The 15,009-nt window shown below is 56.1% G+C and overlaps 1 protein-coding gene across 2 annotated transcripts in view; it reads left to right on the top strand.

The window, feature by feature from the left end:
• Positions 1-10,131: 10,131 nt before the first annotated feature.
• GRIK5 (glutamate ionotropic receptor kainate type subunit 5) overlaps positions 10,132-15,009 on the top strand; it is a gene marked incomplete at its 5' end in the record, with an annotated part of 47,381 nt that continues 42,503 nt past the window's right edge. Inside the window, 4 exons of one of the 2 annotated variants that reach the window (XM_082676988.1) lie at positions 10,132-10,225; positions 10,532-10,696; positions 13,025-13,122; positions 13,220-13,385. In XM_082676988.1, the coding sequence (XP_082533114.1) occupies positions 10,147-10,225; positions 10,532-10,696; positions 13,025-13,122; positions 13,220-13,385 (508 nt within the window). The remainder of the gene's footprint in view (positions 10,226-10,531; positions 10,697-13,024; positions 13,123-13,219; positions 13,386-15,009) is intronic. The other variant, XM_082676987.1, reaches the window with a different exon arrangement.

Raw genomic sequence — 15,009 nt, 5'->3', positions numbered from 1 at the left:
AATCACCCTCAGGAACGCCCCTCCCACCTTCCTCGTCGGCCGCCGCGCCGATGGCGAATGAGCCCAATCATCGCCTGTCTGGCCCCTGCCGTTCTGCCAATCGACGCTCACGTCTCCGAGCCCTGGGCCAATAATATGTGACGTTTGGATCCCCCGCAGCGCCCAACCAATCCTCCAGCGACGTTCTCTCACCGGCCGGCCCCCGGGTTGATAGTGCCCGCCCCCTTACGCCCCCTGAAGGATGTTCCTCCTCCACCTCCTCAGCGATTCCGTTTGAAGGCTCTAGAGGGGAGGACAGCGCGGTGACGTCAGACGGCGGAGCGCTGCTTCGGGCGCCATGTTGGGGTTGCCGGTCGGGAGGTCCCTCGGGGTCGAGGGGTAAAGTGGGGGAAATTGAGGTACCCGACACTCGGAGGGCGGAGGCGGGGGACTCGAGGCGCAGGAATTCCAGAGGAAAGAAAGGAGAGAGTGAAGCACAGTCAGCGCGAAGGGGAGACGGGAAACTATAGCACCAATTGCAGGGAGAGAAAAAGGGGAAATCAAGGCTCCAGACTCACTTCATTAGAAAGAAGGGAATAGGGACTTCCCTGGTGGCGCAGTGGTTAAGAATCTGCCGGCCAATGCAGGGGACACAGGTACGAGCCCTGGACGGGGAACGTCCCACATTGTCGCCGAGCAACTAAACCCATGCGCCACAACTACCGAGCCTGCGCTGTAGAGCCCGTGAGCCACAACTACTGAAGCCCGGGCGCCTAGAGCCTGGCTCTACAACAAGGGAAGCCACTGCAATGAGAAGCCCGGGCACCGCAACGAAGAGTAGCCCCCGCTCTCTGCAACTAGAGAAAGCCCGGGAGCGGCAACAACAACACCACCAACATAGCCAAAAATAAATTAATTAATTTTTTAAAAAAGAGGAATAAAGGCAGCAAGAAGGAAGGGAAGAAAAACCGAGGGACTCTTGAGGGAGGGGGAGAAGAAATGTCGGAGGAAAAACAAGGAGAGAAGGAATCTGAGGGAACAATGAAAACCTGAAGCATAAGGGAGGAAATGGGAAATGGAGGAGAAAACATAAAATCGGGGACGGGCAGTTTCATTTGTTTTCTATTCGTGATTATTTAATAACCGGCTACGATATGCCAGGTCAAGGTTAATCTTTGTAGGGATAGAGAAGGAACAAGAAAAGTCTGTGCCCTCGTGGAGTTTACATTTTAGTGAGGGTAGAAAATACCAGGTACAAAAATAAATGTAGACAGCCAGTGACAGTGTTGTAAAGAAAATACAGCAGGTAGGCAGAGGGTGTGGAATGAACTTGGGTGGGCCTCTCTCGGAGGTCACTGAGGAATGACAGGAAGGAGCTAGCCAGTAAACTACTGATGGAAAGTATCCAGATGGATCATCATTTTTCCCCAAGCTCCCCTCAACCCAGGCCCTGGTCCAAGAGAGTCTCAAAGGAAACCAAGTCCAGGACAGTGTCTCTTTATTATCAAGGCTTTCAGAGCCAGGTCAGACAGGACAGAGGAAGTTGCAATGGGGATCTCGAGGGCCCCTTCTCTCCCTGCCATGGTACCCACAGGCTTCCTCTAGCCAAGGGCAGAGGTCTGAATCCCTGCCTATTGGGAAACCTAGTCCCTGCCCCATCTCCCTTACTCAAGTGTCACTAAGGTCTCAGGCCAATCCCGACCCCAGGGCTGAGCCAGTGGGTGTGACAGTGCCCAGTCCTCAGACAGCTCAGGCAGTTTCATTTGAAGAAACAGGAAATGTCGGGGGTAGATGACCTGAAGGACAACCAGGGTGAGAACCTGAAGAAAGTGACCCTGTAATGTCTGGATTATATTCTCCTTTCTTCTAGGGTGCCCCCCTTCCAGGCTGATGCCCCCAAAGCTCAGGGAAGCTGGAGTACCTATATGTTCAAGGAGCTCTGGCCACTCCTACTCAACGTCCCCTTCTGGCCCTCAGAGCCTTGGGAGCAAGTTGCCCCAGCACTGTTATGTTTCCAGTGCTACTTCCCAAGGACAGGAGCTGCAAGAGATTCACTTGTTCTAACTGCCCCCCCCCATTTCTCAGATGAGTAAACTGAGTCTAGAGGAATTGGTCATTTACTTTCCTAAGGCCAAAAAGCTCCTAGGGGACCCCAAACACTGAGTCAGACCTAGGTCTGACTCTTCAGCCACTCTTGCTATGTCCTTCAATTGGATTCTAACTGGGTATCCTAACTTTCTACTAGATTAAACTCTAACTCCAGACCCATGTAATTAAACCAGGCTGCCTGGATTGGAATCCTGGCCCTGCCACTTCTTAGCTGTTGTCTTGGGCAAGTCAACTCCTCTGTGCCTCAGTTTCCTCACTTGCAGGATAATAGCCCCTGTCTTGTGTGGTTGTGAGGCACAGAGTAAAAGCTATGTAAGAGTTAAGTGCTGGGGGGGGTGCGGAGAAAAGGGAACCCTCCTACACTGTTGGTGGGAATGTAAATTGGTGTAGCCACTATGGAAAACAGTATGGAGGTTCCTCAAAAAACTAAAAATAGAGTTGCTTTATGATCCAGCAATCCCACTCCTGGGCATATATCCAGACAGAACTATAATTTGGAAATATACACGCACCCCTATGTTCATAGCAACACTATGTACAGTAGCCAAGACATGGGAGCAACCTAAATGTCCATCAACAGATGAATGAATAAAGAAGATGTGGTATATATACAATGGAATAGTACTCAGCCACGAAGAAGAATGAAATAATGCCATGTGCAGCAACACGGATGGACCTTGAGATTATCGTACTACGTGAAGTAAGTCAGAAAGAGAAAGCCAAATACCATATGATATCACTCATATGTGGAATCTAAAATACGACACAAATGAAGATACCTACGAAACAGACTCACTGGTATAGACAACAGACTTGTGGTTGCCAAGGAGGTGAGGTGGGGGAGGGAAGGATTGAGAGTTTGGGATTAGCAGATGAAAACTATTATATGTATGATGGATTAAACAACAAAGTGCAAAACAACAACAGCAACAACAAAGTACTACCATATAGCACAGGGAACTATACTCAATATCCTGTGATAAACCATAATGAAAAAGAATATATATGTATAACTGAATCACTTTGCTGTACAACAGAAATTAACACGTAAATCGACTATACTTCAGTAAGATTTTTTTAATTAAAAAAACTTTTTAATCTATGTAAGAGGTTTTTTTTTTTTTTTTTTTGTGACCTCTCACGTTGCAGAGCACAGGCTTTGGACGCACAGGCTCAGTGGCCATGGCTCACGGGCCCAGCTGCTCCGCGGCATGTGGGATCTTCCCGGATCGGGGCACGAACCCGTGTCCCCTGCATCGGCGGGCGGACTCTCAACCACTGCGCCACCAGGGAAACCCAAGAGTTATTTTTATTAGGATCTCAAGGAGCCTAGTAATAATAGCTAATGTGTCTTGAGTGTGTTATGACTTGCTAAGTATTATGCTCAGTGCTTTCCATGCATCATACAGTTTAATCCTCTCAATAACCCTGGGAGGGAGGAACTATTGCTCTCACTTTGCAAAGAAACTGAGGCTCAGAGAAATTAAATAAATTGTCCTCCATTAGGAAGAGACAGAGCCAGGATTGTAACCCAGGAGTTGACTCCAAGGTCTATACTCTTGGCTCCCAGGCTCTACTGCCTGACAGGTGGGACGTCCAGAGTGGCATGCTAAATGGATGAATGCAATAAGTAAAGGAAAGAAGTTGGTGGTAACCAGTGAGCTCTAAGGCTAGTAATCTGGATTTGCCCTCAGGATGAAATCACCAGGGGCAGGAACCAGATAACCTGGAAGCTAGACTCAGCCTTTGACAGGCTCCATGCCCTGGGGCAGAGTCTCACTCCTGTCCACTTGAAAATGGAAGGGTCAGGCTTGATTTATCAGGCCCCTTTCTGCTGCGACCTTCTGCTTGTATTTCCCAATTTATCTGGATTGACTAGGTCCCTTCACTTCAGATGATACAGGAGTAACCTGAGGCCTGCGTCAGTTTTTCTGGAGATGGTGGCACAGGACTAGGACTTCTGGGACAGGTTCAATCTAGGATAGGCATTCTACGCTGGGGTCCCTGCATAAGCAAAGGCCTAGAGGCCAGGGCGAGTCTGCGCTTTCAGAGCGAGCTGGAGCTGAGGGTGGGTGTTGGGGGCCCCTTAAGTAGGGCGAGGAGGTATATGTAAAGTCGGTGGGCCTTCAGGGTCAGATGTATATGTCAGAAGCATGTGGGGGATGCAGGGGGCCTCCCATGCCAGGCCGATGTGAGAGTTGCCACGTGCAGAGTATATGCGCGCGAGGCATGCGGTCACGTGTGCTGGGGGCTGCACGTGAGTGTCTCAGTGTCTCCTCCCCATCACGAGCATTGGGGGTGGTGGTGAGTCATGGACTCAGCCTTCAGCGCCAACTGTCATGTTCCTTCCCCCAAAATTTCACCCCCCACCCAGCCATGCACCACCCACCCCCACTCCAAGATCTGTATCTCTGCTTCTCTCTTCCATCCCCCTGCCCTGCTCAGCTCTCTCCAAGAGGGAGGGAGTCTTCCACTTCTGCTGGCTCTGCCCTCCAGCTCCCTGCCCTTTCCCACTGACTATGCTTGGGTGAATCTTCTCCCACCCACTCAGGTCCCCAGGATTTCTTTCTGCATGATGGAGAATTCTCATACTCACCACCCATCCCTTCACCTCCATGGGGACTATTTCTATTTCTGGGGGCTTCTCCCTTTTCTCCATGGGCCGGCTGCTCCTGCCTCAGTGGGCCTTTTGTGTCCACATTCTGCCTTTGTGGGTTTTCTGGTGTCTGTGGGCCTCCCTCCATTTCCGTGACCCTCTCCCACTTTTCTTGGCCCTCCTCCTTGTCTCTGTAATATGCATCCTTGTTCCAGTGTCTGTGGTTCTCTCCTCCTGTCCATGGTCTTCTCCTGTCACTATGGACCACTCCCCATGCCTGAGGAGTGCTTTCCGTTCCTGTGGGCCTCTCTCCATCTTCCTGGGGGCTCTCTGAGTCCATGAGCTGCCCCCTGTCCCCATCTTCATGGGGGGCTCTCTGAGTCCACGAACTGCCCTTGTCTCCGAGGTCCTTAGCTTGTCTCTGTGGTCTGCTCCCTGGTCTAGATGACCCTTTCTTTGCTCTGGGCTTTTCCCTGTCCTTGTCCTTGTGGGGTTTGCGGACCTTGGTCCACCTCTGTGGCTCTTGATGGCTGTCTTGCTGTTTCTCTGCATTTTTCTTCATCTCTGTAGCCCTCTCCCCCAGCTCCATGGCCTTCTCCCCAGGTCTCCCTGCCTCTCAGCTGTGTCTCTGTGGACTCCTGTGCCCAAGGGCTGCCTGGGCAGGGCGGTGGCATGGTGTGGTGGAGGAGGTGGCGGCGGGTGGGCCCTCTGTCCAATGCAGCGCCTTCCCCTCATCAGCATTCTCCTCTCCGGGGGCTCCCCAGCTCGGACCATTACGGGCTCCCCCTCCCCTGACTCCCATCGCTCCATCTCTCTCTCTCTCTCTCTCTCTCTGACTGCCTGCCTCCCTCCTGCCCACCCTCCTCCCCGTCTCCCTCCCTCCCTCTCTCCTTCCCTCCCTCCCTCATCTCTCTCCCCCCCGCCCCCCTGCGCTCCAGGACCCAGCGCGGGCGGCAGGCGGGCAGGCAGGCGGCGGCCTCGGAGGGGAGAAGGAGAAGTGGTGGTGGTGGCCGCGGCTGCGGTGGCAACCAGCAGCAGGAAGGCAGGCCCAGCTGGGGACCCGGAGCCGGCGGCTGCTTCTCACAGGGAACCAGGGGTCCATGGCCAGGCCCTCCTGCTGAGGCCCTGCGCTGGGTGCCCCCGGGACACCCCCCCCCTCCTTCTCCCTCTTCCACCTGCTTCTCTCCATCCTCCCCTCCCTCCTCCTCTCCCTCCTCCCTATCTCTCCACCTCTCCGGCCCTCTCATCACTCTTTGGGTCTCCCAGCACCCCGTCCTCCCCAGGCCCTCCACTCCTCTGCCTCTCCCTGCCCCCAGCATGCTTTCCCGTGGGGGCTGAGGGCTTGAGGTCCACAGGCCCTAGCCTCTTCCAGGGCAGGGCCGGGGCTCCAGGGGGGAGGGGGGAAGGGGTGGCCCCCTCCCCCCCACCAAGCCCTCCCCTCCCCCACTTCTCCCGATGGCCAGCTTCCTTGTCTCCACCCAGTCCTCGCCCCCCGTGGCCCCCCCAGGCCGGCCTGGCTAGGGGAGGGGGCGGGGGCCCTTGCCTGGGCCGGCTTCCCCCTCCCCCGGCTCTGCCTGTGCCCCCTCCCTTTCGTTTTCACCTTCCTCCCTCCTTCCCCTCCATTTGCTCCTTCCCCCTCTCCTCTCTCCCCTTCCCTCCTCCATTTTCTCCTTTCCCCTTCCTCCCCTCCCCGGCCCGCCCTCTCCTCTTCCACCTGTCCTTCCTCCCTGCGCCCCGGGAGCACCCCCATTTTGGGTTAGTTGGGGGCCACTGCCGGAGGTGGGGGAGGGGGCCCTCTGGACTGCCCTCTCCCCCCGCCCCAGCCACACCGCCCAGCGTCAGAGCATCTCCTCCTTGTCGTTCCTCGGGCCTCGAGGGAGCCCAGCCCTCCGTCCCACCAGGATCCGTGAGTGTCTGCAGGATGGGGGTTGGGCTGGGGCCGGGCCCGGGTCCTGGAAGGCTGGGCTCACTGCGGCCTGGTGGGGGGCCCCGCATTCCCCTGCTCCCCGGAACGGCAGATACCCTCCCCCACCAAGGGCCTGCCCTGCGCCCTCCATCTCCCAGCCTTCCTTCCCCTTGGCCTTTCCTCACCCCTTCTTCTGGGTACAGAGCTCATCTTGCCTCCCAGCCCCCAGCTGCTGGGCTCCTGAGGGGCTGGCTGGCTCTTACTTGCGGTCTCACTCCCTCTCCGGGACTCCTGGCTGGTCTCCGCCCCTGCTTGCTCCAGCCTCGGCCCCGCGGTGACCGGCTCTGCTCTCTCACTCTGTTTCAGTCTCTCTTCTTTCCTCTGAGCCTCATCCTCTCTGCCTGCCATGCGTCCCATCCCAGCCGGTCTGTATCTCCTGGAAATGTCTTTCCGTTTTGGAATCTCCATTTCATGTGTCTCTTGGGCCTCGCTCTAGCTCTGTCCAACTTGTTTCTCCTTACTGCTAGCCCAGCCCTTTCTTGGTGTGTCTCTGCTGATCTCTGTCTCCGTCTCCCTCTCCTCCCTCTGTCTCTCGAAACTCCCCTGTCTCTCCTCTCTCTCTTTTGGGAGGATCCCATGCCCCGTCTAGCCCTCTCTGCACTGCCCTCTGTCCCCTGTTTGCTTTGCCTGTGCCTCTGCTCCCCTGTCTGCCTCTCTAACTCTGGGCTCGGAGGCTGTCTTCCTCCTCTTACTTTTCTGCTTTCTTCCCCGGATCCACTCCTCGTCCTGTCTCCTCCATCCCTCACTCCTTTAGCAACTGCCCCCCTCCATGGTCCACTTTGTTTTTTCTATGGTGATCTCCCCCCCACCCCCATTCTCTCTTCCCACTTCTCCATTCCCCTGCCAGGCCTTTGGTTCCCATTCCTTCCCTCCCTTTGGGGCTTGCAGGCTCTGGGAATGACCGCCCCTTCCAAGGTGCTCTGAGTGATGCACCTCTGTGTGGACCTGCCCCCCTTAGGTGGGTGCTTGTCCTGTCTCCTGCCTGTGCCCCTCCAGGTCACTCACTCTTCCTCCCTCAGTTTCCCTCCCTGACTCTCACTTCTCGTCTCTCCTTGTTTGGGACTCTGTCTATCTTGTGTCTGTCCCACTTGCCCCTTCCTCTTCTCGAGAGAAACTGTGTGGCTCACGTACCTTTTCTCTCTGTCTCTTTCCGACTAGCCCTCCTTCTTTCCAGAGTTTTTCAATTTCTCTTCTCCCCACGGTTCCTGTACCTGTTAGTTGTTTTGCCTCACCTCATTTGCCCTCTCCCCTTTGTGATATCTCTCACTTGCCCACTTGTCTGTCTTCCTACCCTGGCAGGGCCCTTTCCGCTCACTCAGCTGCTGTGTTTCCATCTTTATCTGGCTTTGCCTAAGTACCTGGGCCTGTGAGACTCGGGCCTGATTCCCTGCCCCTCCTCTCTCACGCTCTCTGTCTTGTCTCTGTCCCCTTTGGTGTCTCACTTGTAGGTGATGTGTGTGTGTCCTTCTCTCTCATTTAGCCCCAGTTACTTACTTTTGGTCTGTCTGTTTTTCTGTCTGTGCCTTCCTGTACCTCTGTGTCCATCTGCTGCCCCCAGCCCTGTCCCTGGACTGTGTCTTTCGGCTTCCACCCGTGTCTGCCACCTGTGGGTCCCTGCCCTTCTGGCTCCTGTCTCATTCTCGGTCTTTCTATCTATCCTCTAGTCTCTGCTCCCTGATTTGCCCCCAGAAGCCCCTGGTGTCTCAGGATGACCCCCTCACTCCAGCCTCTCTCCTAGCCCCGCCCTCCACATCCCTCCCCCTGTGAATTCTCCTTCCAGCTTCTCCCTGCTTCCCTTGCTCCTCCACCCTTGACAGGCCTTCACCTTAGATGCCGATTACAGTCCACAGGCCCCAGGCTGTCCAGCAGGCCCTCCCAGCCCCAGCCTGTCTTTCCCAGAGGTCCCGAGAGAGAGAGGGATCCGCTCGAGGTCACCTGGGAGTCGGTGGCAGAGCAGGGGCTGAGGGCGGGGTCTCTTGTGGCCCTGGCCTAGGTTTTCTGGCTTCAAGGGATGATCTGAACTTTGCATTGTGCCTCTGTCTCCATTAGCAAGTTTCATTCTACCATCTCCCCAGCTTGAGCCCTCCTTCTGTGGGCATGAGTGGGGTGCGGGGAGCCCCCCAGGCTCACCTCACAGCATTCTAGGCCTCTCAGTAACCCCCTCCCATGGAAACCCAAGTGTCCCTTCCCTTGGGGGCATGGCCGTTGGCCAGGGGGCACCATGCATCTGGCCAAACTCATCCCTGCCCAGTGGTCACCCTGCAGAAGCCCAGGGCACCTGGAGCAGTTGTGGGGAGCAGAGACTCACTGTCTGCCCCTAGTCTTCAGCTCCCTGGTGCTGGGTGCGGGGGCACAGTTTGGGACCCGCTTCTGCAGACAGTGCACCCCTTGCCTCACTGAGTCTTCCCATCCAGGTCTCTGGTGGCATCTCCGGTGGGTTTGTGTCCTCTCCATTCTGTCTTCCTGTTCTATTCTGTGTCCCTCCTGTGTCTTGACTTCCCTCTCTTCTGCCTGCCTGCTCTCTTCCTCTCTCTGCCCTGCCCTTTCTCTCTCCATCTCCGTGTCTCACTGTCTTCCTATCTCTTCCCTCTTTCTCTTTCCTAGTCCTGTCCTCATCTTCCTGTAACTCTCCTCTGTTTCTCTCCATTGCTATCCCCATTCTCTTGTCTTCATATCAGCTTTCTGTTCCCTTATATTTTGGCCTATTTTCCCTTTCTCCTTTCCTGAGTCTCTTGGTATCCCTCCCACCTCTGGCCTCTCTTCCTCTTTCTGTCTCTCGGCTTCCCCCCCTTCCCTCTCTTTACCCTTCTTTTTTCCTTTTTTCTTTTTTAGTCCCTTAGGTGCCTCGGGTCTGACCATCTGACTCCATCTGTGTGCCTCCATGTGTCTTTCTCTTCCCAAGTTTCCTAACTCCTGGATACTCTCCCCTCCAGACCCCGGATGTCCAGGCCTCTCTCCCTGTGGGATTGTGGGAACCAGGGACGTCAGGAAGGTGGCAAGTGAGGCCTGGGATGGGGTTGCCTAGCAACCACTGCATCCTCTCCAGCCGGTTTCTGTTGCCTAGTAACAGCTGCCTGCCCAGAGACAGGGGCAGAATTGGGTGGGGGGGTGGCACTTCCTGGTCTCCTCCTGGGGTGGAGATGGTTCCTGGAATTCGCTCTTACCTGAGATCCTTTTCATGCCTGCCTCCCATTTTGGTGGCTCTAGCAGTGTTTCTCCCACTCAGTGCCTGCGTGCTGTGGGCTTCTCCCTGCTAGCGCTCCTCTGATTCTCAGCTCCCCCTACAGCGATGCCTTCAGTCTCATCAGCTCTAATGAGGGCAGGGCCCTTCAGAGCTCAGCAACAGTGTCCCAGGCTCTGTGGTCACCACCCCATCCAGCAGTCCCCAGAGGGGCTCAGAGGCCCCCATATCAGCAATCTCCCTGTGGGCTGGGGGTCTCCCTGCAGGTGGCGAGTGGGGGCCGCGGCAGCTGCGTCCCCATGAGGAAGGAGGAAGATGCCGGCTGAGCTGCTGCTGCTGCTGATTGTCGCCTTTGCCAGCCCCAGCTGCCAGGTGCTCTCATCACTGCGCATGGGTGAGGCCCTACAGCGCCCCCGCTGGCCCCTGCCTCCTCACAGACCCTCCCGGAGCCCTCCCTGGGGTTCTTTTCTGGGCCTGCCAGCCCCTCAGGACCCAGGGATCTGGGCCTCGGCCCAGCAGCCCCCGGCTCCTTCCTCCTCCGGACCTAGGAGTCCAGATCCCGGCTCTCTCCAACCTCAGATCAGGGAGTCTGGAGCCCTGACCCCACCTCCAGCCTCCCTCAGAGCCAAGGAATCCAGGAGCCCAGCCCTTCCTCCCTCAGGACCCAGGAGTATGGTCCCCAACTCCTGTGTCCCCTCAGCTGCCATCCTGGACGACCAGACAGTGTGTGGCCGCGGTGAACGTCTGGCCCTGGCCCTGGCCCGGGAGCAGATCAACGGGATCATCGAGGTCCCAGCCAAGGCCCGCGTGGAAGTAGACATCTTTGAGCTGCAGCGGGACAGCCAGTACGAGACCACGGACACCAGTGAGCAGGGCCACAGGGGCCGTGGGGTGAGGCAGGGCAGGCTGGTGGCCCTCCGTCTGTTCCTCGGCCCTGGCCACCTCAGCTTGCCGTGTTCTCTTCTAGTTCCATCTGCCCCTTCCTTCCTGTCTGCACTGCCCTCTCCTTCCCAGAGATGGTGCTGCTGGGCCTGGGGCGGTGGGGAGAGCATCAACCCCCGTGCTGCCCTGGAGGAGCTGAGGGCCTCGTTTGAAAGAGAAGCTTCACAGCTGGCTGGGGACACTTAGCCCCCAGAGCTAAGTAATGAGGGGCCCAGGCAGCGAGGCCAGGGTGCCTCAGGGGCAGGGACAGCGAAGGTGTTCTGGAGAAGACTAAACTGAAGCTGAGCTCTGAAAGATGAGCAGGATATAGAGGGAGAGGTGTTGCTCAAGGTATGCCCCGTGGAACACAACCAGCCCTATAGTAGGGGTGCCTGAGTCTGTTGAATACTCACAGACTGAGCAAATGTCCCTTGAACAGACGTGCTGGGGACATTAGACCTTCGGGAGATGCTGCCTTCAAAGGTGTTTTAGACAGGTTCTTTCCTGCAGGCCTTTATCGGAGCCTTTGTTATGTTCATGTGTGTTTCAGATCACTGAGAGGGAGAATGGGGTCCAATGTTTCCTGGACTTTTTTGACTGGTATAGCACAGAACACAATGAGAGACCGGGTCGGAGGGTATGGAGGGAGATGGTATTCCAGGCATGTGCCTGTAGTCTGGAGCTGGGGAGAGGGGAGGGCTGAGTATTTGGAGCCAAGCAACTCGATGTGGGGTTGCGCCCATCCTGAACACCTGGACTCAGGACGTGTTTGGGGGGATGGTGAGAGACTTCTGGACTGGAGTGGGACTCGGCAGTGGGAGGTGAGGCTGGGCAGGTTGACAGGCCAGCTCGAGGAGGTCTACAGGTCAGGTTGAAAGACGCTACCTTCACCTACAGGCAGTGGGGAGTCGTTGATGGGTTTGGAACAGGGAGCTGGTGAAAGTGGAGTCTGGAAGCTAGATTTGGGTAGCTGGCGAGGAGACTGGTGCGTGCCTGAGTTGACAGCCCTAAAGCAGGACAGGGGAGGAGGGGTCGAAGAGAAGCGGACAGATAGGAGAAAATTTGGGGACAAAAAAGAGACAGGATTTGGTGACTAATTGGCCATTAGGAGGAAGATTGAAGGCAAGGACCATTTCCAGGTATTTGGTGAGTGTAAATGGTGGGACCCTCACCAACATGGAAGACACAGAAGGAATAAGTTTGGAGGAAGGTGAGACGTTTAGTTACGGTGCTCTTAGTTGGATGGCAGAAACCCAACTCAGGCTGCCTTAAGGAAAAAAGAGAACTTATCAGCTCATGTCACTAAAAGGCCTAAAGATTAATTTCAGGCTTGGTTGAATCCAGGTACCCAAATGATATCCCAGGATTGTTTCAGGCAAGGCTTAATACAGGCACTCAAATGATGTTCCAGGAACCTCTGTGTCTTCATCTCTGGGTCCTACTTTCCTCTAAATTGGCTTCATTTTCAGGAAGGCCCTCCCCAGCTGGTGGCAAGATGGCCTCAACTGCTCAAAACTTTGCATCTCACCAGTTTAGCAAACGCAGTGATAATTTTAGCAGAGGACCTGGGGAAGGCTCTCAGTGGCCTAGTTTGAGCCTGTCCCCATCTCTGAACCGATCCCTGTGGCCAGCACAATGTGGTTCTTTGATCCTGGGTCAGGTACCAATCAATTCTGGGAACCATGTGATTCCCTCAGGAAAAGTTAGGGTTCTGCCATGGGGATGGGCACTGGACAGGTAAAAACCAAGGCTTCCGTCCACCTCCCAGTCTTGAGATGCACACGTTTAAGGAGAAAGAAAATGGAAGAAAGAGGAGCGAGGAAATGCAGCAGAGGAATGGTGTTTGGGGTGTAGAGTGTAGAGGGGACCTTGGCTGTGGGTTCAGGGTAGAGGGGGTGTTGGATGCACCTTAGGTTGTGCGTGGTTCAAAAGCTTAAGAGAGACAAAGGCTGAGAAACCAGGCACTGGATTTGCAGCCAGAAGGAGGTCCTTGGTGTATCCTCTTCATTTCTTCCTTTGTCTCTCTCTTGGTCTGAGCCGGCCCTCTGTTGCCATGTCTCCCTGCCTCCCTCTGTCTCGTGCCCCCTCCTTTTGTCTCCTGCGGTGGGCTGGGTCAGGGACTGGGCTTCTGGGTCCCCAGGTGGTGGAGGAGGGTCAGGCAGCTCCATGTGGAGTGTCGGGTTCTCTCCTGGGCCAAGGCAGTTCCCTGAGGGCGGGGACAGAGAGGAGGAAGAGGGTCCCTGAATCTGCGGTCTCTTCCCACCCCTCACAGTGTGTCAGATCCTGCCCAAGGGGGTCGTGTCTGTCCTGGGGCCCTCCTCCAGCCCTGCGTCGGCCTCCACCGTGAGCCATATCTGTGGGGAGAAGGAGGTGAGGTGGGAACGCGGGGTTGGCGGGGGGGCGGTCCCTGGAGGCGAGGGCTGGGGAGGGGGGAGCAGGATGGAAGCAAAGGTTCTTCTCTGTTCAGATCCCCCACGTCAAGGTGGGTCCCGAGGAGATGCCCCGCCTTCAGTACCTTCGCTTCGCGTCTGTCAGCCTGTACCCCAGTAACGAGGACGTCAGCCTGGCGGTCTCCCGGATCCTCAAGTCCTTCAACTACCCTTCGGCCAGCCTCATCTGCGCCAAGGCCGAGTGTGAGGGAGGAGAACTGTTTCTTATTTTATTTTTTTGGACACGCCGCCCGGCCTGTGGGATCCTAGTTTCCCCGACTGGGGATTGAACCCAGGCCCTTGGCAGTGAGAGTGCAGAGTCCTAACCACCGGACTGCCAGGGAAGTCCCACGAGGGAGGAGAACTGGATGCCTTGTTTTCTATTTCCCCAAACTCCCCTTCCCAAGACATCTAGTCTCCCACAGTCATGAATGCCCCCTGATTTTAAGGCCCGGGGGATCCAGACACAGGCTCTCCTAGTCTCCACCATCCCTTCCCCTTTAGGAACCCAGACCTCTGGTTCCACAGGCCACCCCCTCCCCACCCACTCCTGCCCCTAAAGAGACTCTTTAGTCCGCAGATAGTGACTGAGCACGTGCTCGGAGCAGGGCCCCTGCTAGGTCCCAGTGATTTAGCAGTGAACAACGCTAGGCGTGGTCCCCGGCTTCCCGGAGCTCCGGGGCCACTGGGGGACGCCGTGGTCGAGCAGTTGTGATGCGGAGTGTTGCGAGCTCTCAGGAGTTAAGCGGGGGTGATCCAACCCTAGTCTAGGAGGTTCAGAGCCTGCCTCCCAGAGAAAGGGACCTCTAAGATGGACCTGAAAGGTAGGGAGGAGGTGAGGTGGGAGAGAAGAGAGGGAGTATGTACAAAGCAGAGGGCAGGGCAGGGCAGAGGCGAGGCCCTGGGAGGCTCAGAGATGCTCCCAGCATGGGAGCAATGAAGTAGGACCCGGGAACGGGGCATGATCACTGAGGGCCTTTTGTTTTTTCCTGAAGACGATGGGGGCCATGGAAAGTACCCATACCGGGCAGGGACGAGTGTGTTGCAGGAAGAGCTCTTTGGGCTCTTTGGCTGCAACACAGAGAGCAGACTTGGAGACTCCATGACACGAGATGTGGCATGGAGAGCAGCTAGAGGCGGGGAGGGATGGTCCTGGTTAGGGCTCAGGTGGTGGCATGGGGACGGAGGGGCCAGAATGGATTTGAGGAGAGTTGTGAGGGAAGGGAGAGGGTGGGGTCACGGACGGTGACCAGGTCCTGCCCGAGGAGGAGGGGACAGTCAGTTCAGGGGCACACACTGTGTTTGAGGTGTCTTTGAGACATTCAAGTGGAGACGTCTGGGAGGCTGACGGGCTTGTGGGTGCCGCTGGAGAGAGAGAGGACTGTGCTCAGTCACCTCCAGGAGGGATTCCTCTTTCAAAAGGTATTCACTGCACACCTGCCGTGGTCCAGACATTATTTTTATTTTTTACTTTTTACTTATTTATTTAATTTATTTATTTTTGGCTGTGTTGGGTGTTCGTTGCTGCACGCAGGCTTTCTCTAGTTGCGGCCAACGGGGGTCACTCATTGCAGTGTGCAGGCTTCTCACTGCAGTGGCTTCTCTTGTTGTGGAGCATGGGCTCTAGGCGCGCAGGCTTCAGTAGTTGTGGCTCGCAGGCTGTAGAGCGCAGGCTCAGTAGTTGTGGCGCACGGGCTTAGTTGCTCTGAGACGTGTGAGATCTTCCTGGACCAGGGCTCGAACCCCTGTCCCCTGCATTGGCAGGTGGATTCTTAACCACTGATCCACCAGCGAAGTCCCCAGACATTGTTCTTGGTATTAGGGATGT

Source organism: Grampus griseus (genome assembly GCF_964374135.1).
Source record: "Grampus griseus genome assembly, chromosome: 19".
Taxonomy (NCBI): Eukaryota; Metazoa; Chordata; class Mammalia; order Artiodactyla; family Delphinidae; genus Grampus; species Grampus griseus.
The sequence above is the reverse complement of the archived record's forward strand: the minus strand, read 5'-3'. Positions and strand labels throughout refer to the sequence as shown.